Here is a 27,403-nt window from a genome sequence, read left to right on the forward strand (position 1 = left end):
ACATTTTCATATATGAAAGGTCTCTTAAGATTAAAGACTTTTTTAGCAATCATCCATTTTATGAGCCAAGCTCCAATGCCCAGCCAAAAATATACATTTCAAAGTCCTTATATGGACATTTTGGAGTATAATTCAAGAACTACTTAAGATATCTTCATGATTCTTTCACCATAATTTAGAGGGTTTCCTGATGATGAATTTCGTGTACGAAACATTTTATTTTTTATTTTAATTATTTGTGTTTTTAGAGAGGGTGATAGATGACAAATAAAACCCAGGGTTGCATTGGAATTTTCAGCTTCTAACCGGGATATTTTGAAAACTATTCCAGGCACTCCTGTGCGGCTTTTACGTAGAATTAGGGATTTTCTCATTGAACATTTTCATATATAAACGGTTTTTGTGTTTTAAGAACTTTTTTAGCTACAAGCAGTAGACTATTAGCTTTGTAAGTCGCAAAGCCCTTAAGACGGAAAAACTCATAATACATGAAAATGTTTACTAAGAAAGACTCTATCATTGGGTGTAATTCCTATATAAATGCCCCCAACAGTATTCAAGATATCTCGGTTAGAAGTTGAGTTATTGTGGAAAAATATGGCCTCATAAAAGCTGCTCTAGCTCAGTGAGTATTTGAGCTAGAAACACTATTTATGCCTTAAATTGGTCTCTAAGATTCCCTTCACACTTTCTTGAAAAAATCATGAAAATATCTTAAAGGGTTTTTGTGTGACACCCCAAAGTATCCTCCATATACATTTTTGGCTGGACGTTGGACCTTGACTGATAAAATTGATCGTAACTAAGAACGTTTTTAACCTACAGGCACCGTTCATATATGAAAATATTTATAAATAAACACTGTTTCTTATGGTGTAACTTGCACTTAAATGCCTTCAATATTTTTTAAATTGTCTTGGTTGGAAGTTGAGTTTATGTAAAAAAGTGCTATTAAACTTCGCTTAGTTAAACTGACCATAGCTCTTGGCCAAACAACACAATTTATGCCTCAAATTAATCTTCAAGAACCTCTTTACACTTTTTTGGAAGAATTATAAAAATATGCCAAATGGTTCTCGTGTGACACCCCAATGTATCCCATCATATACAATTTTGGCTGGACTTTGGACCTTGACATCATAAAACTGGTTCTAACTCAAAAAGTTTTTAACCTAGAGGCATCGTTCATATATGAAAATATTTATAAATAAACACTCTTTCCTATGGTGTAACTTGCGTTAAAATGCCTGCAATACTTTTGAAATTATCTTGATTGGAAGATGAGTATTTGTCAAAAATTTTACTATTAAACTTGGTGTACCCAGATCGACCAAAACTCAGTGAATTTTTGAGCTAGAACCACAATTTATGCCTCAAATTGATCTTTGAGAATCTCTTTACAATCTCTTGAAAAAATCATTAAAATATCTCAAATGGATTTCGTGTGCCACCCCAAAGTATCCTCCATATACATTTTTGGCTGGACGTTGGACCTTGACTGATAAAATTGATCGTAACTAAGAACGTTTTTAACCTACAGGCACCGTTCATATATGAAAATATTTATAAATAAACACTGTTTCTTATGGTGTAACTTGCACTTAAATGCCTTCAATATTTTTTAAATTGTCTTGGTTGGAAGTTGAGTTTATGTAAAAAAATGCTATTGAACTTCGCTTAGTTAAACTGACCATAGCTCTTGGCCAAACAACACAATTTATGCCTCAAATTAATCTTCAAGAACCTCTTTACACTTTTTTGGAAGAATTATAAAAATATGCCAAATGGTTCTCGTGTGACACCCCAATGTATCCCATCATATACAATTTTGGCTGGACTTTGGACCTTGACATCATAAAACTGGTTCTAACTCAAAAAGTTTTTAACCTAGAGGCATCGTTCATATATGAAAATATTTATAAATAAACACTCTTTCTTATGGTGTAACTTGCGTTAAAATGCCTGCAATACTTTTGAAATTATCTTGATTGGAAGTTGAGTATTTGTCAAAAATTTTACCATTAAACTTGGCTTAGCCAAATCGACCATAGCTCAGTGAATTTTTGAGCTAGAATCACAATTTATGCGTCAAATTGATCTTCAAAAATTCCTTTACGCTCTATTGAAAGAATCATGAAAATATTTCAAAGGGTTCTCGTGTAACACCCCAAAGTATCCTCCATATACATTTTTGGCTGGACGTTGGACCTTGGCTCATAAAACTGATCCTAACTGAAAGTGTTTAACCTGCAGAAATCATTCATATATGAGAGTATTTATAAATGAACACTCTTTCTTACGGTGTAACTCGCGTTTAAATGCCTGGAATAGTTTTTAAATTATTCTGTATTAAAGTTGGATATTTGTAAAAAATTTGCCATTAAACTCAGCTCAATTAAATTGACTCTAACTTAGTGAGTTTTTGAGCTAGAAATACTTTTTATACCTCAAATTGATCCTCAATAATCCTTTAAAAAAAATCATAGAGAATCCAATAAAAATCCTTAATTTCAAGATCGATTCGGTGGACGTCCTGTACAGCAAGAAACAAGTGGAGGCCTACTGGACCGACTATCAAAACAAACGCATCCAGGCGATGACCGTGCAACTGAACGAAGAGAAACGGACCAACAGGGACGCCGGTACCGCTATTTCACTCAATTTTAAATCGAAATTTACCTAAATCGGGTTTTTTTCTTTTAAATTTAAGAAATCGCCAGGACCGTACTGGGGAACCTGCGTGGTCCCAGGGGAATCGCCCTGGATTGGGTCGCGGGGCGGATCTACGTGACCGACACGTCCAGGATTTTGGTGGCCGACATCGAGGGAAAATTCAATTTCACCCTTTCGAGCGGGAACATGCAGAACCCGCGGGATGTGGTGGTCGACCCGGAGGCGGGGTACGTCTTTTGGGCCGATTGGGGACCGGTGCCGAGGATCGAGAGGGCCAACATGGACGGGTAAGTGACAGTTATTTTCTTTTTTATTTTTTTTTTTATTTTACGAAATTCGTTGGTACAGTCTTAACCATGACGAGGTTCTTTAGTCTCGTGCGCAGTCCCTGTAAACGCCCTTTAAATGTAAAGCAGTGGGGACAAAAATGAATTTTTTTTTTCGATTTTCCTCCTCTAACAAGAGGCCCAGAGTTGAGTCATTTCATATTTTTTTTGTAATTAAAAGAACGGCACTCTAGATCAATTAAAGAAGGCTCTCGCTCAGAGAAATCCTATTCAACCTAAGAGGACAAGGTGTAGTTCAAGTATTCCGGATACCTTAAAAGAAAAACAATGACACTACCTACATCTAACAATTCAATTCAATTCAATAACTTTTTATTTAATATACATTATAAATAAAATATAATACGAAAATTACTATATAGCTATGTAAATCCCTTGTCACTTTTTTTAACATATCGAAATTTTCTTGTTCGTATAAACAGAATCGTATATGACGTACGTATATTCTACAGTTTAATAAATATATCTTTACCATATACGGTTGATAAATATACCAATAGTTTGAATTTAAAAACTGTATTTTTGAACCTAGATAATGGAAAATTGTCTAGAGCCCAAAAAAAACTGAAATTTTTTCAATTCTTAATAACTTATCTTATAAAAACTGAATGTTTACTTGTTTGCAATAAAAAATGGCACAACTACTGCAATTTTCATAGTGATAGGCCTTGATTTCGAGAAATAAAATAAGGTTTTTTCACGTTTTACTCAAAAACCTTAAGGTTATGTGAGAAAAGTATAGATGCAAGAACTATAGATTTTTTATCATTTATAATTTTCTTTAAAAGCATTTTTTCTCTGGAAATTATTTTCTGCAAAAAATAACGTTTTTTATTAATACTACCCTTATTCCTCCACCCACCCCACACAACTTACCAATAAGAAATTGTTTTCAAAAACCATTGTTTTCCAAAATAATACGCATGAACAGCCGATTTCGTGGTTAATATCTCATCTAATAACACAGTTTGCTTAGTTAAATTTGACATAATTATATATATGTATACTAATAAATATTTAATACAAAAACAGTGCTATTAGATTGGATATTATGCACGAAAACCAGTGATTTTTCAAAAGAATTTCTTACTTGGCCAATGTTTGGGGTGGGTTTTGTTTATGAAAAACAATGATCAAATGGTCACAAGAAAACATTGAACTCTTGATGCGATATTTTGTGAAATATTGCGGGCATTTGAATGCGGTTTTCACTTAATTCTTAGCAATTTTTTGATAAACAATTTGATATACGAACGTTTTTTGTAGCTCTAACACTTCTTGAGTTAGAGCCAGTTTTATTCGTAAAAGTCTAAGGGAATCTAAATTTCAACAATTAAGTTTGGAAAAATATTACTTTGTTCATACATTTTTGCTCATAATTTGAAAACTACTTAAGATATTGCAAATATTTTTTTAGACTAAGGTAGGGGATTCCTGAAGATGAATTGGGCATAAAAAACTTTCATTTAGAGCGAAAAATTCCTTCATCTAGAGTAATTTTGGTGAAGCTCAACTTTGTTCAAACTGTCACAAGGAAAAATTTAACTTTTTGTGCGATATTTTTAAAAATATTGCAGGCATTTAAATGCACTTTTCACTGAAATCTGGGGAATTTTTAGATCAACAATTTGATCTACTAACGATTTTTGTCGCTCTAATACTTTTTGAGCAGAGAAACCTAATTTAAGAAACGAGACATGCCAATATTTGACTTATTGTTATTCCTTTAATACATATTTGCCAATAACTCGAAAACCACTTAATGTATTCTCAATATTCTTTCAGGCACATGTAAAAGGATTCCCGAAGATGAATTAGGCATAAGAAACATTCATTTAGAACGAAAATTCCCTTCTATAGAGCAATTTTGGTGAAGCTCTTATTTGTTCAAATTGTCGCAAGAAATTATTGAACTCTTGATGCGATATTTTGTGAAATACTTAAAGAATTTGAATGCGGTTTTCACTTAAATCTGGCATATTTTTTGATAAACAATTTGATATACGAACGTTTTTTGTAGCTCTAACGCTTTTCGAGTTAGAGCCAGTTTTATACGTAAAAGTCTAAGGGAATCCTAATTTCAACAATTAAGCTTGAAAAAATTTTACTTTGTTCATACATTTTTGCTAATAATTTGAAAACTACTTAAGATATTGCAAATATTTTTTTAAACTAAGGTAGGGGATTCCTGAGGATGAATTCGGCATAAGAAACTTTCAGATAGAGCGAAAATTCCTTCATATAGAGTAATTTTGGTGAAGCTCAACTTTGTTCAAACTGTCACAAGGAAAAATTTAACTTTTTGTGCGATATTTTTAAAAATATTGCAGGCATTTAAATGCACTTTTCACTGAAATCGAATGTGAAATACTTAAAGAATTTGAATGCGATTTTCACTTAATTCTTGGCAATTTTTTAATAAACAATTTGACATATAAACATTTTTTGTAGCTCTAACACTTTTTGAGTTAGAGCCAGTTTTATTCGTAAAAGTCTAAGGGAATCCTAATTTCAACAGTTAAGCTTGAAAAAATATTACTTTGTTAACAATTTTTGCTAACAATTGGAAAACTACTTAAGATATTGCCAATATTTTTTTAGACTAAGGTAGGGGATTCCTGAAGATGAATTGGGCATAAGAAATTTTCATTTAGAGTGAAAATTCCTTTATATAGAGTAATTTTGGTGAAGCTCAACTTTGTTCAAATTGTCACAGGGAAAAATTGAATTTTTTATGCGATATTTTGAAAAGTATTGCAGGCATTTAAATGCGGTTTTCACCTAAATCTTGGGCATTTTTGGACAAACAATTTGATATACGAACGATTTTTGTGGCTCCAAAACTTTTTGACTTATAGCCAGTTTTGTCGAAGAAAAACCTGATTTAAGGAAAGAGAGGTAGCAATATTTGACTTCTTGTTATTCCTTACATACACATTTGCCAATAACTCAAACCTACTTGCCAATATTCTTGTAGGCAAACCTAGGGAAATTCCTGAAGATGAATTGGGCATAAGAAACTTTCAGATAGAGCAATAATTCCCTCCTATAGAGCAGTTTTGATGAGCTTAACTTTGTTCAAATTGTCGCAAGAAATTATTGAACTATTTATGCGATATTTTGTGAAATATTGCGGACATTTGAATGCGATTTTCACTTAATTCTTGGCAATTTTTTAATAAACAATTTGACATATAAACGTTTTTTGTAGCTCTAACACTTCTTGAGTTAGAGCCAGTTTTATTCGTAAAAGTCTAAGGGAATCCTAATTTCAACAATTAAGTTTGGAAAAATATTACTTTGTTCATAAATTTTTGCTAACAATTGGAAAACTACTTAAGATATTGCCAATATTTTTTTAGACTAAGGTAGGGGATTCCTGAGGATGAATTCGGCATAAAAAACCTTAAGATAGAGCGAAAATTCCTTCATCTAGAGTAATTTTGGTGAAGCTCAACTTTGTTCAAACTGTCACAAGGAAAAATTTAACTTTTTGTGCGATATTTTGAAAAATATTGCAGGCATTTAAATGCACTTTTCACTGAAATCTGGGGAATTTTTAGATCAACAATTTGATATACTAACGATTTTTGTAGCTCTAATACTTTTTGAGCAGAGAAACCTAATTTAAGAAACGAGACATGCCAATATTTGACTTATTGTTATTCCTTTGATACATATTTGCCAATAACTCGAAAACTAGTTAATATATTCTCAATATTCTTTCAGGAACATGTAAAAGGATTCCAGAAGATAAATTAGGCATGAGAAACTTTCATTTAGAATGAAAATTCCCTTCTAAAGAGCAATTTTGGTGGAGCTCTTCTTTGTTTAAATTGTCGCAAGAAATCATTGAACTCTTGATGCGATATTTTGTGAAATATTTGAGGCATTTAAATGCGGTTTTCACTCAATTCTTGGCCATTTTTTAATAAACAATTTGACATACAACCGTTTTTTGTAGCTCTAACATTCTTGAGTTAGAGCCAGTTTTATATGTAAAAGTCTAAGGAAATCCTAATTTCAACAACTAAGCTTGAAAAAATTTTACTTTTTCATACATTTTTGCTAATAATTTGAAAACCTACTTAAGATATTGCAAATATTTTTTTAGACTAAGGTAGGGGATTCCTGAAGATGAATTCGGCATAAGAAATTTTCATTTAGAGTGAAAATTCCTTCATATAGAGTAATTTTGGTGAAGCTCAACTTTGTTCAAATTGTCACAGGGAAAAATTGAATTTTTTATGCGATATTTTGAAAAATATTGCATGCATTTAAATGCGGGTTTCTCCTAAATCTTGGGCATTTTTGGACAAACAATTTTATATATGAACGATTTTTGTGGCTCCAAAACTTTTTGACTTATAGCCAGTTTTGTCGAAGAAAAACCTGATTTAAGGAAAGAAAGGTAGCAATATTTGACTTCTTGTTATTCCTTACATACACATTTGCCAATAACTCAAACCTACTTGCCAATATTCTTGTAGGCAAACCTAGGGAGATTCCTGAAGATGAATTGGGCATAAGAAACTTTCAGATAGAGCAAAAATTCCCTCCTATAGAGCAGTTTTGGTGAGCTTAACTTTGTTCAAATTGTCGCAAAAAATTATTGAACTATTTATGCAATATTTTGTGAAATATTGCGGACATTTGAATGCGATTTTCACTTAATTCTTGGCAATTTTTTAATAAACAATTTGACATATAAACATTTTTTGTAGCTCTAACACTTTTTGAGTTAGAGCCAGTTTTATTCGTAAAAGTCTAAGGGAATCCTAATTTCAACAGTTAAGCTTGAAAAAATATTACTTTGTTAACAATTTTTGCTAACAATTGGAAAACTACTTAAGATATTGCCAATATTTTTTTAGACTAAGGTAGGGGATTCCTGAGGATGAATTGGGCATAAGAAACTTGCAGATAGAGCGAAAATTCCTTCATATAGAGTAATTTTGGTGAAGCTCAACTTTGTTCAAACTGTCACAAGGAAAAATTTAACTTTTTGTGCGATATTTTGAAAAATATTGCAGGCATTTAAATGCACTTTTCACTGAAATCTGGGGAATTTTTAGATCAACAATTTGATATACTAACGATTTTTGTAGCTCTAATACTTTTTGAGCAGAGAAACCTAATTTAAGAAACGAGACATGCCAATATTTGACTTATTGTTATTCCTTTGATAAATATTTGCCAATAACTCGAAAATCACTTAATATATTCTCAATATTCTTTCAGGCACATGTAAAAGGATTCCTGAAGATGAATTAGGCATAAGAAACATTCATTTAGAACGGAAATTCCCTTCTATAGAGCAATTTTGGTGAAGCTCTTATTTGTGCAAATTGTCGCAAGAAATTATTGAACTCTTGATGCGATATTTTGTGAAATGCTCAAAGAATTTGAATGCGGTTTTCACTTAAATCTGGGATATTTTTTGATAAACAATTTGATATACGAACGTTTTTTGTAGCTCTAACACTTCTTGAGTTAGAGCCAGTTTTATTCGTAAAAGTCTAAGAGAATCCTAATTTCAACAATTAAGTTTGGAAAAATATTACTTTGTTCATAAATTTTTGCTAATAATTGGAAAACTACTTAAGATATTGCCAATATTTTTTTAGACTAAGGTAGGAGATTCCTGAAGATAAATTGGGCATAAGAAACTTTCAGATAGAGCGAAAATTCTCTCCTATAGAGCAGTTTTGGTGCAGCTTAACTTTGTTCAAATTGTCGCAAGAAAATATTGAACTTTTTATGCGATAGTTTGTGAAATATTCCAGACATTTAAATGCGGTTTTCACTCAAATCTGGGGAATTTTTAGATTAATAATTTGATATACTAACAATCTTTGTAGCTCTAATACTTTTTGAGCTAGAGCGAATGTTATCTCAGAAAAACCTAAATTAAGAAACGAGACATGCCAATATTTGACTTCTTGTTATTCCTTTGATACATATTTGCCAATAACTCGAAAACTAGTTAATATATTCTCAATATTCTTTCAGGAACATGTAAAAGGATTCCAGAAGATAAATTAGGCATGAGAAACTTTCATTTAGAATGAAAATTCCCTTCTAACGAGCAATTTTGGTGGAGCTCTTCTTTGTTTAAATTGTCGCAAGAAATCATTGAACTCTTGATGCGATATTTTGTGAAATATTTGAGGCATTTAAATGCGGTTTTCACTCAATTCTTGGCCATTTTTTGATAAACAATTTGACATACAACCGTTTTTTGTAGCTCTAACACTTCTTGAGTTAGAGCCAGTTTTATATGTAAAAGTCTAAGGAAATCCTAATTTCAACAACTAAGCTTGAAAAAATTTTACTTTTTCATACATTTTTGCTAATAATTTGAAAACCTACTTAAGATATTGCAAATATTTTTTTAGACTGAGGTAGGGGATTCCTGAAGATGAATTGGGCATAAGAAATTTTCATTTAGAGTGAAAATTCCTTCATATAGAGTAATTTTGGTGAAGCTCAACTTTGTTCAAATTGTCACAGGGAAAAATTGAATTTTTTATGCGATATTTTGAAAAGTATTGCAGGCATTTAAATGCGGTTTTCACCTAAATCTTGGGCATTTTTGGACAAACAATTTGATATATGAACGATTTTTGTGGCTCCAAAATTTTTTGAGTTAGAGCCAGTTTTACCTTAGAAAAACTAGTTTACTGCCAATGACTGGACCACTAGTTAAGATACTGCCATTATTTTTGAAAAAAACTTGAAGTGGCCCATGGATTGATTATCAAATAGCCTCTTTTACCTAACACCCCAGATTTTCTTGACAAAATGGTGACTCAATTTTTCAGGCTGAACCGGAAAACGCTGGTGCAAAACCTCCTGTGGCCGACCAGTTTGACGATCGATTACCCGACGAAACGGCTCTACTGGTGCGACCCGAAGGCCTCCACGATCGAATCGATCAACTTCGACGGTTCCGGTCGCAATTTGATCAAACACTTCGACAACTCGACCGACATACGCCCCTACAAGATCGAACTGTTCGAGGACAACCTGTACGTCACCACTTACCGCAAACACGACGTCGTCCGCCTAAATAAATTCGGCACAGGCGAGACGACTTACCTCGCGCACGGACTTACGCGCATCTCCGACTTACTGATAGTCCAGGAGCACAAGCGGCCAAAAGTGAAGAACTTGTGCAAGGATTTCTGCAGTAACAACGAGTTTTGTCTGTTGACGCCTAAAAGTCCGCGGTGCGTCTGCGCCGACGGGTTTGTCAACGATAATTTGACGTGTAGGGCGGTGGCGCCGCCTAGTGTCGTCTGTCCGCTCGATTGTAACGTCGGCAAGTGTAAAGTGGAGGGGGATAAGGGGCCGTACTGCGCGTGTCCGCCTCTGTATAGCGGCGACCGGTGTCAGACGTATCGGTGCTCGCAGCATTGCAAAAACGGGGGGATTTGCGTGTTGGACAAGTGGAATGCTACGGCTGACGATGCTGATGGTAAGTCGCATTTTTTTGTGTATATGAGATTTGATGCTTGTTTTATGGGGTTTTGTTGTAAAAATGGCGGTTGGCTTGAGTGTCTTCGTATGTACTTACAAACGTTAGGAGGTCAAGTCTCTATTAGCAACAGTCTTGTAGTTTACTTAAAAACTATTAGTTGGTAAATCTTTTTTTAACAGGCTGCAAAATTTAAAAAAAAACTCCAAAATTTTGGGGAATTTTTCTTTTTTTTTTTTCCATCATAAAAACTGCTTTTGGGACAGTAAATTGCTTCTATTAAATTTAAAACGTTCATTTAAAGGCTTTTGGTTAAGAAACTAATTGACATATCAGGCAGCACATTTTTGAAAAGATCCTCAAAAGAAAACCCAAAATTTTGAAAATATTTAGTTTTTCCGTCGGAAAAACTGCTTTTGAAATAAAAGATCTCGTCTGCTATACTTAGAAATGTCATTTGACATCTATTGGTTAGTAAATCATTAATTTTAATAGACAGCGAGGTTTCAGAATTATCGACAATAAAAAACTGAAAATTTTGGGGAATATTTGGTTTTCCGTCGGAAAAACTGTGTTTGGGACAGAAAATCTCTTTTCCTGTACCTAGAAAGTTCATTTAAAAGCTACAAGTTAGTAAATAATTTATTTTAACAGCTAGAGACGTTTTTGAAACATCCTTAAATGAAAACCCAAAATTTTAGTGAGTTTTGACTTTTACCGCTGGTATACCTAGAAAGTTCATTTAAAAACTATCAGTTAGTAAATAATTTATTTTAATAGGTAGAGAAGTTTTACAAAGATCCTCAAACAAAAACCCAAAATTTTAGGGAATTTGGACCTTTATCGCTGGAAAAAAACTGCTTCTGAGACAGAAAATCTCTCCTGCGATACTTAGAAAGTTAATCTAAAAATTGTTAGTTAGTAAACGAAATTTTTGGATTATAAATAAATTAAACTAGACTCACTAGACTTATTTTAAAATGAACTAAGTTTTCACTTATTTAAAGAAAGAAAAAAAAAGAAAAAAGCCGTTATTAAACCTGTGTCAAAAGTTTCTAAGCCTAAGGAAATACAAGATCTTCGTCCTATAAGTATTTTATCAGTTGTCTCTAAGATTATAGAAAAACACATATATTTCAAATCTCGAAACACATAGATTCATTTGGAATAATTCTTAGCTCCCAATCAGGTTTTCGTAAACATTGTAGTAGAATAACCACGTTAGTAAATCTCACAAATAAAATAAGATCCGTTCAAGATAAAAATCATAATTATCATTAATAATAATTAAGGTGTCAACGTTATCGAAACAAAGAAAAACTTCAGCAACAAGGGCATCAAGGAAAACTAGTTCAAGAACAATTACTTAATTCTGAGTCTTTAGCTAATGTAACGCGAAAAAGGGTTCAACAACAGAGAAATATTCAACCGAACACAACTACCACTGAGCGTTCATCCGGTAATCATGAGTAAGCGTTAATAAAAGTTACGGAATTAATTAAGTTAACCTCGACCGATGTTACGCTTTTTAAAAAGAGAACATCGGATTTGTAGAACTTTATGAACAAACATTTTTATAGTAATAAGTTAAATGAATACTGTCGTATATGTGATTTTGAATTGATTGATTTAGAATTTGGTGGACTAAAGATGTTGGTGCAATAAAAAAAATGTTTTACCTTTAATTTATACAGCAGGTAATTCAAAAATTTTCTCTCAGGTTGCCGAATTGCCGAACTTGTCACGCAAGCTTGACAACTAAAAAACAAATACCTTTTATTTTTATTACCTTTTATGGAAATAAGGAAAATTCATTATTTTGCAGGTAGTCAAAAATTAGTGGGACAAATAATGGGTCCCTGTGATATGAGCATTTAGTATCTACTCATGAATTTGGAGCAAATACTCCATGTCATATGAATAGAAATAGGGAGCAGATGCTCCACTTGAGTAGGTACTCTTATGTATAATTTGCTGTGAGTTCATTCTCAGTTTTCCTATGAATAAAAATTTGTTGATGCTCCTCGGAAGGAGAATGTACTCCACAATTTTGGAGTCTGATATATAGCAGACTTCAGTTTGTCTACGGCAGAACTATGGCTGAGTTCATTCTTAATTTGCGTTCAAAAAAATATTACAAACCTAGAAGGCGTACCTGTGATGGTGATTTTAAAGTGTTATATCGATTTACTAGAGAACATGTAGAGTGGATATCAAATCACTTTTTGGGTACAGAATCTGGAGAAAGAAGAGGTGGTGCTATAAATAACATTGATAAAATGAAAATATTTTTGAGATACGTTGGTGATCCGGGTTTCCAATCAGGAGTAGGAGAAGATGTTGGTGTTCATCAAAGTTAATGCTCCTAAAATGAAAAATTAAGTAAATATTCATACAGTTTCTATATTAAAAAATGGACAAGTGATAAAGTTTCGTAAATAATATTGTAACTTTTTTTGTTTTTAAGCTACAAAAATGTCTGTCTAAAATACTTGATCAAATGTTAAACAATAAGTAATTAATTATTATAAACAACATAACTTTATAAATCATTCAATTTTCACAAAATAATAAATAATAGCAAACTTTAGATAGGTTCACTAATATATATGGTAATTTAAATAAAGTTACTTATGAAGAAGATATTAATTAATTTACCTGGAACTTTTGCAAGTACTGGATTTGTGTTGCCTTCCATGTTTTCCAACAAAATCTTTTCCCAATCCTGCAGCACAATTTTCTTATTTCCAGTCCTGTTTATGTCAGTCTTTTTCTTGAGTCTGGATTTCATATTATTAATTTTTTTGCACATTTGACTTGTCGTTATTTGTGACCCGAAATTCAGCTTCCACTGTTTGTTAATCAGTTCTATTGCTTGGCTTTTTGACTTTCGGACAGCTGGTGTTTGTGACTTGGATAAAAGTATGGGAACATCACGTAGCATGTTTACAAATCCCATTTGGGATTCGCAGACTTCAGTTTCTTCTTCACTTTCACTCATTGCACACTGATACTTGAATTTATACTAATACACGAATATGCGAAACGCGGCACTTGTTTATTTGGTGTTTTTTCAGGTGCAGACTTGTTTGGAAATATCGAGTATCTACTTTATGTATTCGGAGCACATACTCCTCTCAGCGAATTATTTTTATTCATATAAAACGGAGAACAAACCAGCACTTCATGCTCATGCTCATGAGTACATACTTGGAGTTTCAACTCAAGTGTTATTCATAACAGCCAATGTTTCTGTTAATGTAAATAATATGGTTACATCTTTGCCTAGAAATGTTGATGGTGATTATGCTGTGACAGTAATGATAAAGCGGCATATTATTCATAAGGGAGCATATTTGTCTGGATGTGTTCAAAACCTGTTTTACGCCAATGGTTACTGTATCTTCAAAATACACCATTGTATCGAAAATATAATATAAAAATTGATTCCAAATTTCAACAACTTCATGAACCTTTTGATTTTGCAGATGAAAATGAAATATCTTACATTCACCATAATTCCGAAATTCAGGCGTGTCAGGAAAAGTTGGACGTAATCTCGATGAAAAAGGAAACATATCTAACTCCTGAACAATTGTTAAATTTACAACAACAAACAATGTTTTGAGGTGAGGATATGGTACTACATTTAGCCCCTGGCCAATACAACAAACCCTCTGCATTATCTTTTGACACTGATGCAAAAGAATTGTCATTTCCTGTTATATACTATGGACACGAGAGAAATTTTAAAATTAAAGTTACTCCATATACGATGGCAACGAGTGAGCTTCGTCGTAGAGATAGACGTGGTGTAACACCTGATCATATTTTTTACATGGCAGCAAAAATAATGCGGGTTATATCAATAAAACACCACCTACGAAGAATTATTGGAGAAACGACATTAACATTTGAAGAATTGTCAACGTTAGTATATCAAATTGAAGCGTGCCTGAACTCTCGGCCACTGTGTGCAATAAATGACGCTACAGACAATGAGACAATACTCACGCCAAGTCATTTTTTGATTGGAAGGCCACTAGTAGGCCCATTTGCATGGTCAGAGACAGACATTCTTCAAAAATTGAAGAAAGATTTCTGGAAAGTATGGTCCACAGAATACCTAAGTAGAGTACAAATGCGGTACAAATGGAAAGAAGATGAAGAGAATTTGAAAATAGGGACAGTAGTGCTTATCAAAGAAGACAACGTTAACCCAGCAAGATGGCCATTAGCGAAAATAGCCAAAGTGCACCCAAGTGATAACAACAAAGTTCGAGTAGTCACCCTCCGAAAAGGAAATACGGAAACAAAAAGGGCAGTAACAAAATTAATCCCGTTACCATGCGAAAAGAAACAAGACTATCATCAACCCGCACAGACAGTGAAAAGCAATGTAACAATTCTAAGGAACGACCCAAAATTTCAGCGTAGCCGACAACCAAAACATGGACTTACGCTATTAGACTTTTGGCCAATTCCTAACATCGGTTTTTGGAGTAAATGATGAAGTTTATAGGGACATCGACAGCTTACAGTCGAACCAAGAAGAACTAATTCAGGCTTCCAAACACCAAACCAAAGTAATGATCTCTGCTATCGCGCAGATCAATGAAACAGAGGTAAAAATGGAGCAGCACATCAATCGATTCCAAGAGAAAATAAGCCAAAGTATGGAAATCATCAATAAGATGAAAGGGTATGAGCGCATAATAGACAGTAATGAAGTTAATATTCATATCCTTATGGTCTATCAGCTAGCATCAAATTTCATAGCTGAAATAAGTGGCTACTATTTAAAACTCTTCAAGATACGATTTGAACAAGGATCGATTTTCACCATCTTATTACCAGCCCATGTACACAAAATTCTTCAGGAAGCCAACAAAAAATTACCATCTTATTTAAAAATAAGGCAGGTATCCATAAAGATATCGCTACAAGAAGAGGGAAGACAATGGGCAAAAATTTTTACACATTTTGCCATTGAAGATATTTCCGATTTCAATAATCCGACTCCTGAAGGTATATCCTACAGCTCTACACGTTAAAAATAATTCCTACTGGTCTCTGGACATACCTAATGATGATCATCAGAATGATCTGACTAACCTTTCAATTGACCAGCAGCGACTAGGCCAGCAGCTGGAAGGCAAGATATGGAAAAAGGTCACACTCCACTCCTATACTGCAGGGAGCTGTACTATACTGATCATCATCCTAGTGTCTTGCGTATTCCTATGGGTTATTAAAATTAGACAATACAAGCAACGAGAACCCAGACATAAGACCAGAGAGACCGAGATGGTAGAACTCCGTCCCTTAAATCTTCCTACAGCAAGTAGCAGAGAGAGCGGGGAAGATGTCTAATCGACATTTTTAATTTTAAATTTATTAATTTAAAAATTCAATTTTTTACTTAAGTATAATAAAACTGTTTATGTTAGTCCGTCAAGGTGCGTAGTATAGTTTATAAAAACATAGCTCTGTTACCCGAATCACAAACTGTTTAGTTTTTTAAAACAATTTGCAAGGTTTCATCATTGGGAATGTAGGAAGTATTGTAAAGAAAAAACATCTTAGTTTTGAAAATTACCACGAATTGTTAGTTTAAGACTGATATAAATAGTTGTAGTTTTGGGTGAATAAATCAGTATTGAATTCTACAATCAAGTGGTTCTTTACTCAACCTATTACGGCCAAGCCACCCTTGCCTGTAAACCTATAGTGAGGCTGCTATAGGGTAATAGGGAATAAAAAAGGTTTAAGGGAACCCTCCCTAAATCTTTTCACCGTTATTTTTCTGGTAGTCAAAGATTAGTAGGTCAAATAATCAATGTTCGATTAATGTAATGTAATAAAAAATATAATGTAAAAATAGATGCGAACTTTTTGGGTAAACAAATATTCCTCTTTTGTTAAAAAAATATTTCCCAATTCTATACAATATTGACAATCAAATAAAAAAAATTTGTTTGCTATGATGCGTCAACTAGAAAAACCAACGGTATTTCTTACACTTAGTGCCTCAGAAATACACTGGAAAGAACTATTAAAGTGTGGTTATAAATTTAGAGAAAATTTAGAAGATGAAGATAATATCTTTGATGGTATAACCAAAAGTGCAAGAGCAGAATTAGTCAATAATGATCCTGTTATTTATTGTCTATATTTAAAAAAATAAAAATAAAAATTATGGCTGCTTTAAAATTAAAGAAAAATGACCTATTTCAGAAATATTATTTAAAAAAATTATTTTGTCAGAATTGAATTTCAACATCGAGGTAGTCCTCACGCTCATATATTATTATGGCTAGAAAATACACCATCTTTTAGGGAGACTAACTTTTTAAACGGTAAAGATTTGCCAGAAACTATACAGTTGATTGATATCATTGCCTTAGCAGAGGGAATATTAGTATCCAGTTCTAGAACTTTGCAAACTCATACACACATAAGCTATAAGAAAAATACTAAAAAATGCCGTTTTGCCAGTTAATTAAGATGGACTAATAAGACAGTAAATAGTTTTTTCTTGATTTTTCGCCAAATTGATAAAATAATAGTAATAATAATAATAATTCACATTATTAAAAAATATTCACATATTAAATATACAGGGTATTGATACGACCGTTATCCTTTATCTTAAAAGCCAAAGAATCAGCAAAGATGCTAACCTGATAATTGTGAGTTGTGTTTGGTATTTTCAATACGCCTAAGATACTTGCGTTGGATGCGAGATCTGTGAATTTTTTTTATAATCGCTGCGCAGGTCGTTTTCACCATTATCTTAATTTTTATTTATTTTTTATTTTTAATCGGTGAATAAAGTATTATTGAATTGCAGAGAAGCCGCCGTTGAAGTGCATCTGCCACCCGCACTGGTACGGCAAACGGTGCGAGAAGCGGTTGCCGCTCTGCAAGGACTTCTGCGAGAACGGCGGCAGTTGCACGCTGTTCGTCGGTCTGCCGCACTGCACCTGCCGCGACGGGTTCACCGGGTACCGGTGCCAGCACTGCACCAACTTCGATTGCGGCAACGGCGGCAAGTGTTCGGTCGAAAACGGCCTGCAGACCTGCACATGCTCCCAAGGTGAGTCTGATGTAGTATTTTTATTTGTTTATTCTTGTATTTATCCATTGACAAGAATTAATACCTCTTACGCAAGTCAAAATACAGAATGTTACAATGATACCTTGAAATATTCGCGCTGGATTATTTGCTTGAGTTTCACATTTTCTCAAAAACTCTGTTTTCCCAAAATGTTTTTAGGTATGTTAAACGTGCCCTTTAACTAGTTTTCCATTTCGCTTTTTATTTCATGTTTCTATCGTTAATAGTAAAAAAGTTATCCCAAATTTTGTAAATCGCCCAAATTCTAAAAATGGTAAAATACCTAAATATCACTTTTCCTCAAAAACCTTTAGTTTTTTAAAAATTGTTGTAGATATATAAAAGGTGCCAATTAATTAGTATTTTATTTCACTTTTTGTTTCATGTCTCTATATTTAATAGTAAAAAAGTTATTCCAAATTTTGAATGTCAACCAAATTAGAACAATGGCAAAAAAGCTAAACATTATTTTTTCTCAAAAACCTTTAGTTTTTCAAAGAATGTTGTAGATACTTAAAAGGTGTCAATTAATTAGTCTTCTTCTTTACTTCTTGTTTCATATTTCTATCTCTAATAGTAAATAAGTTATCCCAGTTTTGAAAATCACCCAAATTGTAAAAATTGCAAAAAACCTAAATGTTACTTTTTCTCTAAATTATTTAGTTTTATTTTTTAATTTTGTAGATACTTAAATGGTGCCAATTAATTAGTATTTTACGTTACTTTTTGTTTTATGTTTCTATCTCTAATAGTAAAAAAGTTTACCCAATTTTTGGAAATCGTCCAAACTGTAAAAATAGCAAATAACCTAAATCTCACTGTTTCTCAAAAACCATTAGTTTTTCAAAAGATGTTGTAGATACATGAAAGGTGCCAATTAAGTAGTCTTCTACTTTACTTTTTATTTTATATGTCTATCTCTAATAGTAAAAGAGTTAACCCAATTTTTGAAAATCACCCAAATTGTAAAAAATAACAAAAACATAAATCTCACTGTTTCTCAAAAACCATTAGTTTTTCAAAAAATGTTGTAGATACATAAAAGGTGCCAATTAATTAGTTTCCCATTTTACTTTTTGTTTCATGTCTCTGTCTCTAATAGTAAAAAAGTTATCCCAAATTTCGAAAATCACTCAAATTGTAAAAATGGCAAAAAACCTAAATGTTGCTTTTTCTCTAAATTCTTTAGTTTTTTTGTAAATATTGTAGATACTTAAAAGGTGTCAATTAATTAATCTATTACTTTACTTCTTGTTTCATGTTTCTATCTCTAATAGTAAAAAAGTTATCTCAAATTTCGAAAATCACCCAAATTAAAGAAACGACAAAAAACCTAAATGTAACTTTTTCTCTAAATTCGTAAGTTTTTTTGAAAATGTTGTAGATACATAAAAGGTGCCAATTAATTAGTCTTCTACTTTACTTTTTGTTTCATGTTTCTATCTCTAATAGAAAAAAAGTAAACCCAATTTTTGGAAATCATCCAAATTGTAAAACTGCAAAATAACCTAAATCTCACTATTTCTGAAATACCATTAGTTTTTCAAAGAATGTTGTAAATAAATAAAATGTGCCAATTAATTAGTTTCCCATTTCACTTCTTGTTTCGTATCTCTATCTTTAATAGTAAAAAAGTTATCCTAAATTTCGAGAATCACCCAAATTGTAGAAATGGTAAATAACCTAAATCTCAGTGTTTCTCAAAAACCATTAGTTTTTCAAGAAATGTTGTAGATACATAAAAGGTGCCAATTAACTAGTCTTCTACTTTACTTTTTATTTCATGTTTCTATCTCTAGTAATAAAAAAGTTAACCCAATTTTTGAAAATCAACCAAATTGTAAAAATTTCAAAAAACATAAATTTCACTGTTTCTCAAAAACCATTCGTTTTTTAAAGAATGTTGTAGATACTTAAAAGGTGCCAATTAACTAGTCTTCTACTTTACTTTTTATTTCATGTTTCTATCTCTAATAATAAAAAAGTTAACCCAATTTTTGAAAATCAACCAAATTGTAAAAATGGCAAAAACATAAATCTCACTGTTTCTCAAAAACCATTAGTTTTTCAGAAAATGTTGTAGATACAAAAAGGTGTCAATTAATTAGTGTACCATTGCCTCTATCTGTTAAAGTAAAAAAGTTAACCTAAGTTTTGTTAATTACTGAAGTTATAAGAATGGCAAAAAACCTAGAAGGCACTTTCTCAAAAACCACTAGTTTTTCAAAAAATATTGTAGATAGATGAAAGGTGCCAAATAATAGCCTTTTATTTCACTATTTGTTTCACGTTTGTATCTCTAATAGTTAAACAGTTAACCCAATTTTTGAAAATCATCTAAATTGTAAAAACGGCAAAAAACCTAAATAATCTAAAGGGAACTAAACAAAGTCTCGGTCTCCAAGGTATTTATTAATACTAAATACAATAACAACCTTAAAGTTAGATAAAATTGGTACCTTCAAAATCGACTACAAACAGTAGGTACATGCTTTACGGGCACATTATGTACTGCTTATAGTCGATTTTCAAGATACCAATTTTATCTAACTTTAAGGTTGTTATTGTATTTGGTTTCATTGTTTTTAATTTTTATGTCTGATGATGCTCTTAATATGAGCGAAACACGTGTAACCTACTGTTAGAATTAATAAATACTTTTGCGACCGAGACTTTGTATAGTTCCCTTTAGATTATTGAATCTAGGCCTCTTTGAGAAAATGGACGACTTCTTTCAAGTTAAAAAAACCTAAATGTTAATTTTTCTCTAAATTCTTTAGTTTTTTTTTTGAAAATGTAGTAGATACTTAAATGGTGCCAATTAATTAGTCTTCTATTTTACTTTTTGTTTCATGTCTCTGTCTCTAATAGTAAAAAAAATAAGCGAATTTTTGGAAATCGTCCAAATTGTAAAAATTGCAAATAACTTAAATCTCACTGTTTCTCAAAAACCATTAGTTTTTCAAAAAATGTTGTAGATACATAAAAGGTGCCAATGAATTAGTTTCCCACTTCACTTTTTGTTTCATGTCTCTGTCTCTAATAGTAAAAAAGTTATCCCATATTTCGAAAATCACTCAAATTGTAAAAATGGCAAAAAAACCTAAATGTTGCTTTTTCTCTAAATTCTTTAGTTTTTTTGTAAATATTGTAGATACTTAAAAGGTGTCAATTAATTAATCTATTACTTTACTTCTTGTTTCTTGTTTCTATCTCTAATAGTAAAAAAGTTATCTCAAATTTCGAAAATCACCCAAATTAAAGAAACGACAAAAAACCTAAATGTAACTTTTTCTCTAAATTCGTAAGTTTTTTTGAAAATGTTGTAGATACATAAAAGGTGCCAATTAATTAGTCTTCTACTTTACTTTTTGTTTCATGTTTCTATCTCTAATAGGAAAAAAGTAAACCCAATTTTTGGAAATGATCCAAATTGTAAAACTGCAAAATAACCTAAATCTCACTATTTCTGAAATACCATTAGTTTTTCAAAGAATGTTGTAAATAAATAAAATGTGCCAATTAATTAGTTTCCCATTTCACTTCTTGTTTCGTATCTCTATCTTTAATAGTAAAAAAGTTATCCTAAATTTCGAAAATCACCCAAATTGTAGAAATGGTAAATAACCTAAATCTCAGTGTTTCTCAAAAACCATTAGTTTTTCAAGAAATGTTGTAGATACATAAAAGGTGCCAATTAACTAGTCTTCTACTTTACTTTTTATTTCATGTTTCTATCTCTAGTAATAAAAAAGTTAACCCAATTTTTGAAAATCAACCAAATTGTAAAAATTTCAAAAAACATAAATTTCACTGTTTCTCAAAAACCATTCGTTTTTTAAAGAATGTTGTAGATACTTAAAAGGTGCCAATTAACTAGTCTTCTACTTTACTTTTTATTTCATCTTTCTATCTCTAATAATAAAAAAGTTAACCCAATTTTTGAAAATCAACCAAATTGTAAAAATGGCAAAAACATAAATCTCACTGTTTCTCAAAAACCATTAGTTTTTCAGAAAATGTTGTAGATACAAAAAATGGTGGTGGAAGGTGTCAATTAATTAGTGTACCATTGCCTCTATCTGTTAAAGTAAAAAAGTTAACCTAAGTTTTGTTAATTACTGAAGTTATAAGAATGGCAAAAAACCTAGAAGGCACTTTCTCAAAAACCACTAGTTTTTCAAAAAATATTGTAGATAGATGAAAGGTGCCAAATAATAGCCTTTTATTTCACTATTTGTTTCACGTTTGTATCTCTAATAGTTAAACAGTTAACCCAATTTTTGAAAATCATCTAAATTGTAAAAACGGCAAAAAACCTAAATAATCTAAAGGGAACTAAACAAAGTCTCGGTCTCCAAGGTATTTATTAATACTAAATACAATAACAACCTTAAAGTTAGATAAAATTGGTACCTTCAAAATCGACTACAAACAGTAGGTACATGCTTTACGGGCACATTATGTACTGCTTATAGTCGATTTTCAAGATACCAATTTTATCTAACTTTAAGGTTGTTATTGTATTTGGTTTCATTGTTTTTAATTTTTATGTCTGATGATGCTCTTAATATGAGCGAAACACGTGTAACCTACTGTTAGAATTAATAAATACTTTTGCGACCGAGACTTTGTATAGTTCCCTTTAGATTATTGAATCTAGGCCTCTTTGAGAAAATGGACGACTTCTTTCAAGTTAAAAAAACCTAAATGTTAATTTTTCTCTAAATTCTTTAGTTTTTTTTTTGAAAATGTAGTAGATACTTAAATGGTGCCAATTAATTAGTCTTCTATTTTACTTTTTGTTTCATGTCTCTGTCTCTAATAGTAAAAAAAATAAGCGAATTTTTGGAAATCGTCCAAATTGTAAAAATTGCAAATAACTTAAATCTCACTGTTTCTCAAAAACCATTAGTTTTTCAAAAAATGTTGTAGATACATAAAAGGTGCCAATGAATTAGTTTCCCACTTCACTTTTTGTTTCATGTCTCTGTCTCTAATAGTAAAAAAGTTATCCCATATTTCGAAAATCACTCAAATTGTAAAAATGGCAAAAAAACCTAAATGTTGCTTTTTCTCTAAATTCTTTAGTTTTTTTGTAAATATTGTAGATACTTAAAAGGTGTCAATTAATTAATCTATTACTTTACTTCTTGTTTCTTGTTTCTATCTCTAATAGTAAAAAAGTTATCTCAAATTTCGAAAATCACCCAAATTAAAGAAACGACAAAAAACCTAAATGTAACTTTTTCTCTAAATTCGTAAGTTTTTTTGAAAATGTTGTAGATACATAAAAGGTGCCAATTAATTAGTCTTCTACTTTACTTTTTGTTTCATGTTTCTATCTCTAATAGGAAAAAAGTAAACCCAATTTTTGGAAATGATCCAAATTGTAAAACTGCAAAATAACCTAAATCTCACTATTTCTGAAATACCATTAGTTTTTCAAAGAATGTTGTAAATAAATAAAATGTGCCAATTAATTAGTTTCCCATTTCACTTCTTGTTTCGTATCTCTATCTTTAATAGTAAAAAAGTTATCCTAAATTTCGAAAATCACCCAAATTGTAGAAATGGTAAATAACCTAAATCTCAGTGTTTCTCAAAAACCATTAGTTTTTCAAGAAATGTTGTAGATACATAAAAGGTGCCAATTAACTAGTCTTCTACTTTACTTTTTATTTCATGTTTCTATCTCTAGTAATAAAAAAGTTAACCCAATTTTTGAAAATCAACCAAATTGTAAAAATTTCAAAAAACATAAATTTCACTGTTTCTCAAAAACCATTCGTTTTTTAAAGAATGTTGTAGATACTTAAAAGGTGCCAATTAACTAGTCTTCTACTTTACTTTTTATTTCATCTTTCTATCTCTAATAATAAAAAAGTTAACCCAATTTTTGAAAATCAACCAAATTGTAAAAATGGCAAAAACATAAATCTCACTGTTTCTCAAAAACCATTAGTTTTTCAGAAAATGTTGTAGATACAAAAAATGGTGGTGGAAGGTGTCAATTAATTAGTGTACCATTGCCTCTATCTGTTAAAGTAAAAAAGTTAACCTAAGTTTTGTTAATTACTGAAGTTATAAGAATGGCAAAAAACCTAGAAGGCACTTTCTCAAAAACCACTAGTTTTTCAAAAAATATTGTAGATAGATGAAAGGTGCCAAATAATAGCCTTTTATTTCACTATTTGTTTCACGTTTGTATCTCTAATAGTTAAACAGTTAACCCAATTTTTGAAAATCATCTAAATTGTAAAAACGGCAAAAAACCTAAATAATCTAAAGGGAACTAAACAAAGTCTCGGTCTCCAAGGTATTTATTAATACTAAATACAATAACAACCTTAAAGTTAGATAAAATTGGTACCTTCAAAATCGACTACAAACAGTAGGTACATGCTTTACGGGCACATTATGTACTGCTTATAGTCGATTTTCAAGATACCAATTTTATCTAACTTTAAGGTTGTTATTGTATTTGGTTTCATTGTTTTTAATTTTTATGTCTGATGATGCTCTTAATATGAGCGAAACACGTGTAACCTACTGTTAGAATTAATAAATACTTTTGCGACCGAGACTTTGTATAGTTCCCTTTAGATTATTGAATCTAGGCCTCTTTGAGAAAATGGACGACTTCTTTCAAGTTAAAAAAACCTAAATGTTAATTTTTCTCTAAATTCTTTAGTTTTTTTTTTGAAAATGTAGTAGATACTTAAATGGTGCCAATTAATTAGTCTTCTATTTTACTTTTTGTTTCATGTCTCTGTCTCTAATAGTAAAAAAAATAAGCGAATTTTTGGAAATCGTCCAAATTGTAAAAATTGCAAATAACTTAAATCTCACTGTTTCTCAAAAACCATTAGTTTTTCAAAAAATGTTGTAGATACATAAAAGGTGCCAATGAATTAGTTTCGCATTACACTTTTTATTTCATGTCTCTGTCTCTAATAATAAAAAAGTTAACGCAAATTTTGAAAATCACCGAAATTGTAAAAATGGCAAAAACCTAAATATCACTAATTCTCAAATTAGTTTTTTAAAAAATTTCAGTAGATACATAAAAGGTGCCAATAATTAGTCCAAATTTGGACACCCTTAGACTTTACCCCTGTAGAGTCTTTAATACTATATATTCTATATCTCTATACAGGGTGTTTCAGAACCATGGGATCAAACTTCTGGGGGTTGTTCAGTGCAACAGAAGAATCCATTTGAGTATAGGAACCCATGTCCGGAAATGTGTCACTACGCCACTACGGCCCTAAGACGCGTTTAAATTTAGAAGAAATATTAATTACCTAAATAGGATCTGATGCATTTATTTTTACCTTTTGTATATGATACCATCACAATAATTGTTCAAAATGTCTTCCTCCAACCTCAATACACCGATTTAAACGCCGCACATGATTTCGGCGGACTACACTAAAAATTTGATCCTCGTTTTGAATAATTTCAAATGCTGCTGTTATTCGTACAATTAAGTCTAGCTCTGATTCTACTGGAGTTTCGTAGAATAAAGACTTCACATGTCCCCACAAGAAAAAATCGAGCGACGTTAAATAAGGGTGACAAGGAGCTCTGGGAAAACTTCCTCCAAGAAACGCAGATAAATAGGTCCTGTTAACCGTTCCGGTAGAAGGTATGGCCCAATTAGTAAATCATCAACAATGCCTGCCCATACGTTGACAGACCAACGATTCTGATGTTTTCTTGGAAAAATTGCATAAGGATTTTGTTCGTCCCAAACATGGCTATTCCTACTATTAAAAATACCGTCTCTTGTGAAAGAGGCTTCATCGGTCCACAAAACATATCGTAAAAAATTTGGTTATGCAATGATGTGATCCAGAAGCCATCGACAAAATTGAACTCTAGGATGATAATCGGCTGCAGTCATACCTTGACCTTTCTGGAAGTGGTAAGGATGGAGTTGTTGCTCGTGTAGTACCCGCCAGACAGAAGCGTTACTCGTATTCATATTCTTAGCGACGTCACGTGTGCTATTTGATGGTTCATCGGCAACTCGCTGAAGCACCTCTTTTTCAAATTCGACCGTTCTTACAGTTCTTACAGTCTTAAAAATGCCTGTCTCAGCTAGCCGCCGATGAACCACAACAAAACCTTTTGTATCCAGGATGTTGTCGTTCGGGATAACGTTCATGATACAACCGCGATGCTGCTCGTGCAATGCAGTTTGTTGCTCCGTATGCCAAATGCATATCCGCCAATTGTTGTTATGGTATCATGTACAAAAGGTAAAAATAAATGCAGCAGATCCTATTTAGGTAATAAATGTTTTTTATAAATGTTAACGCGTCTTAGGCCCGGTTGTACAAGCAGTGGTTCAACTTAAGTTCTACTAAACTGCAGTTCTTCGTTGAACGTAGTTCAGAGGTTCGTGTGTTGTTCCAGTACAAGTTTAGTTAAACTAGGTTCTATTTAAAGTCTGCAATGACCACATAAAAATGAAGAAAAAGAACACAAAAGATACCGTAAATTCCGAAGTATTGTTTGTTTAAAAGTGTTTTGTGCCGCCTTGCTGCTTGCCAAACCATTTGGGTCTGCTTATCTGAGATGGAGAAAAAAATTAGGACACCCAATTTCTCTATGAGAGAAGAAAAGGTTCTTATTAATTTAATAAATAAATACAAGGAAAGCATAGAATGTAAGAAAACGGATCACAACAGTAATGAAATTAAAGCAGAGGCCTTGGAGAAAATTTAACAGTGTTCTCGGAGAGCCCCTTAACATTCTCATACTTAATAAGTATGAGAATATAAAAAAAACGCCAAGCAAAAATTTATAACAATAACTGCAAGCGAGAGTGATATCCATAAAATATTAGGGAGCCAACTTACAGGACTAACATCAAAATATGACATTGATGCTACTGCAGGTTTTTTAACTTGTTTTAAATCATTTTCAATCTTAAATATTGTAAAATGTTATTCGGGGTGAAAGCAAAAATGCTGACGATATTCTATCTAAAATCTAAAAGTATTTTAAAAGTCTATGAATAGTGTAATTGAACTAATACAAATCATCATACTTGTCCGTAACCGATGAAATTTGTTCAGAAATTTTATCTACTATGAATCTTACAGCTTGCTTTTCCAACCTAAATCTAGCCTTAAATTCTTTATCATCCCAAATGTTCAAATGATCCGGTCTATCCCTGTACACCTGTGATGATCTAGGGTGTACAATTTTATTTACTAATTCCAGAAAATTTCCATCATCCGTAATATCTTCCCAAATAGGATCCATTTTTATATTTATGGTTTGTAAACTAAACCTAGGGTACCTAGTAGTAACTAATAAATTAGCACCTTACCAAACACAATAATTATTGAAAGGTGGCTGTATTAACATTAGTAAAAAATATCAAAATGATATACTAAATATTAATTTAATCTTAAAAATTTGCTTGAACTCCCTTTGAACGCTCCAAATTGGACGTTCAAGATGAACCGCAGGTTATCGTTTAAACCAACATTGTACAACGGATTAATTCCGCTGAACCGGAGATCTTTATGAACTGTTACAGTTAAACGCCCATTGTACAACCCGGCCTTAGGCCCATAGTTCTGAAACACCCTGTATATCGCACTATAATGCGGTTTTCAAAAGAAGTATGCAATTGTCAAATATTTGATAGCTGTTATAGTTTTTAATCTACAGAGCGATTTTAAAAATTTTGTTTGGTTATAATAATTTGGAATTTTCAGATAAAAAATCAACTTATTCTTAATTTTTTGTTAATGGAACACT

The 27,403-nt window shown here is 31.8% G+C and overlaps 1 protein-coding gene across 14 annotated transcripts in view; it reads left to right on the forward strand.

Annotated features, from left to right (window-relative positions):
* LOC126747571 (prolow-density lipoprotein receptor-related protein 1) overlaps positions 1 to 27,403 on the forward strand; it is a 236,401-nt gene that overhangs the window by 187,037 nt on the left and 21,961 nt on the right. For all 14 annotated transcript variants that reach the window (XR_007664241.1, XR_007664238.1, XR_007664239.1 and 11 more), the window contains exons 59-62: positions 2,516 to 2,642; positions 2,711 to 2,960; positions 9,845 to 10,500; positions 17,354 to 17,599. Coding sequence is in view for 3 of the 14 variants with exons in the window: in XM_050456310.1 (XP_050312267.1) it covers positions 2,516 to 2,642; positions 2,711 to 2,960; positions 9,845 to 10,500; positions 17,354 to 17,599 (1,279 nt within the window). In the remaining 11 variants the exon portion in view is untranslated. The remainder of the gene's footprint in view (positions 1 to 2,515; positions 2,643 to 2,710; positions 2,961 to 9,844; positions 10,501 to 17,353; positions 17,600 to 27,403) is intronic.

This window comes from Anthonomus grandis, chromosome 19, assembly GCF_022605725.1.
Source record: "Anthonomus grandis grandis chromosome 19, icAntGran1.3, whole genome shotgun sequence".
NCBI lineage: Eukaryota > Metazoa > Arthropoda > Insecta > Coleoptera > Curculionidae > Anthonomus > Anthonomus grandis.